Source organism: Cricetulus griseus, assembly GCF_003668045.3.
Source record: "Cricetulus griseus strain 17A/GY chromosome 1 unlocalized genomic scaffold, alternate assembly CriGri-PICRH-1.0 chr1_1, whole genome shotgun sequence".
In the NCBI taxonomy this organism is placed as follows: Eukaryota; Metazoa; Chordata; class Mammalia; order Rodentia; family Cricetidae; genus Cricetulus; species Cricetulus griseus.
In genome coordinates, this window is record NW_023276807.1 from 73119393 (window position 1) to 73121567 (window position 2175).

The following is a 2175-nucleotide window of genomic DNA, read 5'->3' on the forward strand; positions in this document are numbered from 1 at the left end:
TTTCCATTAACCAATAATTTCATAGTTGGTCTCTCATCTAGGGGTATGGCCAGATAAGCTGAATCATTACCGGTAGAGCCCAAGGCTCTTTTTCGGGAGGTGCAATTCTCTCTATCCCCAGGGGAGGGCAATGGCACTAATTGTGTGATCTTATCTCCCTGCTTTATGGAGAACACGCCCCGAGGGCTGGAGCAGAGGACCTGGAATTCTTCCTTATGATATGGATCTACGATTCCAGGATACACAATGAGTCCTTGTAAGGTCAAGGAACCTCGGCCCAAAATAAGCCCAATGGTAGCGGGGGGTAAAGGCCCCGGAGACTGGATTGGGACCGGCTGAACATTCATTTGGGGCATTAATAAGAAGTCGGAGGCGGCACACAGGTCCACTCCGGAGTGTCCTCGGGAGTCCCTTCCTTCTCTGAGTTGCTTTTCCGGAACTGGTTCCCATATTTCTGAGGGCCCTGGGACCATGGGCCCCGCAGCCCGTTTTTTGGTTGGGACACTTTAGGTTCCTCCCTAGGGGGTAAAAGCCTACCTTTTATGTCCCGCACGGATTTGCATTCGCTGGCCCTATGATAACCTTTTCCACAGCGCCTGTATAACTCCACTTCTCTAATCCTTTTAGGGGCTCTACAATCCTTTTTAAGGTGACCTGTTTTTCCACAGTTAAAGCAGGCAGACGTATTTCGGCGCCTTTGGGTTTGTAAGATGGCTGCGGCCAAGCCTGCATTAGTAAGTGGCCCTCCGAGTTCTCTGCAGATCTTTAACCAGTCCTGTAAACCTTTACTTTTCCGTGGAGCTATGGCTGCTCGGCATTCTTGAGTTGCTTGTTCAAAGACTAATTGTTCAATCAGAGGCATGGCTTGTTCTGCATCACCGAATATCCGGCTAGCAGCCTCTGTCATTCTGGCCACAAAGTCTGAGAATGGCTCCTGGGGCCCCTGGACTATCTTTGTAAGATGTCCACCTGATTCATCTCTTTTTGTCAATGCCTTCCATGCTTTAATGGCGGCAGCTGATATCTGGGCATATACGCCCCAAATGTAATTAGTTTGATTGAGGGCATGTGGCCCCTGTCCTGTCAGCATTTCAAAGGTCCATTGTCTCTGATTTTCATTTTCTGCTGTGACATTGGCCTTTGCCTGTGCCTGGGCTGCATCATAAAAAAGAGCCTTCCACTCCATATATTGTCCCATATTGGGGAGCACTGCTTTTACTGTTGTCTCCCAATCAGTGGGTGTCATAGCATAGTTTGCTAGTCTTTCTACTTGTATTGTTGTAAAATTGGCATTGACCCCATACTTCCGGACTGATTCAGCCAATTCTTTAATCTGATTATAGTCTACGGGAGCATGTATTCTTGCCCCCTCATTTTCAAAGACTGGGAAAGCCATCTGCAATTTCCTTCGCTCCTCTAATGGTAAAAAAGAGTCAGTACCAAATAGTGGCGGTGCTGATGGAAGCACACCCGCTGGATTAACAGGCGGTGGCCTCATATTTGCTTTTATTTTTGGCAGCTCCTCCTCTAGCTCTGTTTCCTTGTTAGAGTCTAAAATCTCAGAGTCTGAACTGCTCTGCTCCAAGACCTCTAGTTTCGTTGTAGGGCAGAGGCTAGGTTTTAAATCTTTATTTCTCTTAAATTTACCGGGATGTGACCGGTTATTCCCTATTTTCTCTCCCCCTTTTTTTATATCCTGGGGAGGGCCTTTTTCCTTGGACATGTCCTTTCTTTTTTGAGCTCCTATTCTCTCATCTCGTTTGGTTTTTGATATACTATCCTGTACCTCTTTAAGCATTTTTTGACTCTCTGCTACCATGGGACGGCAAGCCTCAATCTCTATATAATTTTTAATTAGGTCTCTCTGTTTTGAAGAGCCCATAATGCTGGAGGCTACCTGGGGTAAGCTTGGTCTCGAACTGGAACACCAGCCACGGTGGGCATAATATAAGACCAATGTGAACAAAATTAGAATAAAGACTAGAATTAAGGCTTTTCCATCCCATAGTGGTGGCAAATTAAAAGCAAAGTCAAAAGGGAAGGTGTCGGAATGAAGCATACCTCTCCGAACTTACCACCCTGCAGTTCTGAATCCGCCCTGTTAGAGGGGTCTCTGAGGTGCTGGAGATGTTAAGCGTTCCCGGGTTTCGGCACCATATGTCCCGCGCCCGCTCT

General features: G+C 46.9%; 1 protein-coding gene across 1 annotated transcript; it reads right to left on the reverse strand.

Annotated features, from left to right (window-relative positions):
- Positions 1-355: 355 nt before the first annotated feature.
- LOC118239691 (igE-binding protein-like) lies at positions 356-1437 on the reverse strand. Its single transcript, XM_035453016.1, has one exon. The coding sequence runs from the start codon at positions 1394-1396 to the stop codon at positions 356-358; it is 1041 nt and encodes a 346-aa protein (XP_035308907.1). The 5' UTR covers positions 1397-1437.
- Positions 1438-2175: the final 738 nt, after the last annotated feature.